Here is a 340-nt window from a genome sequence, read left to right as displayed (position 1 = left end):
GCCACGATGGAGCGTCTGGTCTCCCGCGGGACCCACCCCGTCCTGGCGCGCTCCAGCGCCTGCCGCAGCCTCTTCGGGCCGGTGGACCACGAGGAGCTGAGCCGCGAGCTGCAGACGCGCCTGGCGGAGCTGAACGCCGAGGACCGGAACCGCTGGGACTACGACTTCCAGCAGGACGTGCCCCTGCGCGGCCCCGGCCGCCTGCAGTGGACCGAAGTGGACGGCGAGTCGGTGCCCGCGTTCTACCGCGAGACGGTGCAGGTGGGGCGCTGCCGCCTGGTGCTGACGTCGCGGCCCGTGCAGGTCGCCGTGGCCGTCAGCCCGCCCCCCGAGCCGCCGG

At 75.3% G+C, this 340-nt stretch overlaps 1 protein-coding gene across 1 annotated transcript; it reads left to right on the top strand.

Moving 5' to 3' along the window:
• Positions 1 to 6: 6 nt before the first annotated feature.
• On the top strand, positions 7 to 332 carry CDKN1C (cyclin dependent kinase inhibitor 1C; the record flags this gene model as incomplete). Its single annotated transcript, XM_008051409.1, has 1 exon — positions 7 to 332. A coding segment is annotated over exon 1 (326 nt), but the record flags the coding sequence as incomplete, so codon positions are not given.
• Between the last annotated feature and the right edge of the window lie 8 nt (positions 333 to 340).

The sequence above is a fragment of the Carlito syrichta genome, unplaced genomic scaffold, assembly GCF_000164805.1.
Source record: "Carlito syrichta isolate Samal-C Ts95f unplaced genomic scaffold, Tarsius_syrichta-2.0.1 Scaffold171464, whole genome shotgun sequence".
NCBI lineage: Eukaryota > Metazoa > Chordata > Mammalia > Primates > Tarsiidae > Carlito > Carlito syrichta.
Note: the sequence above shows the minus strand (reverse complement) of the source record. Positions and strands in the feature narration are given on the sequence as shown.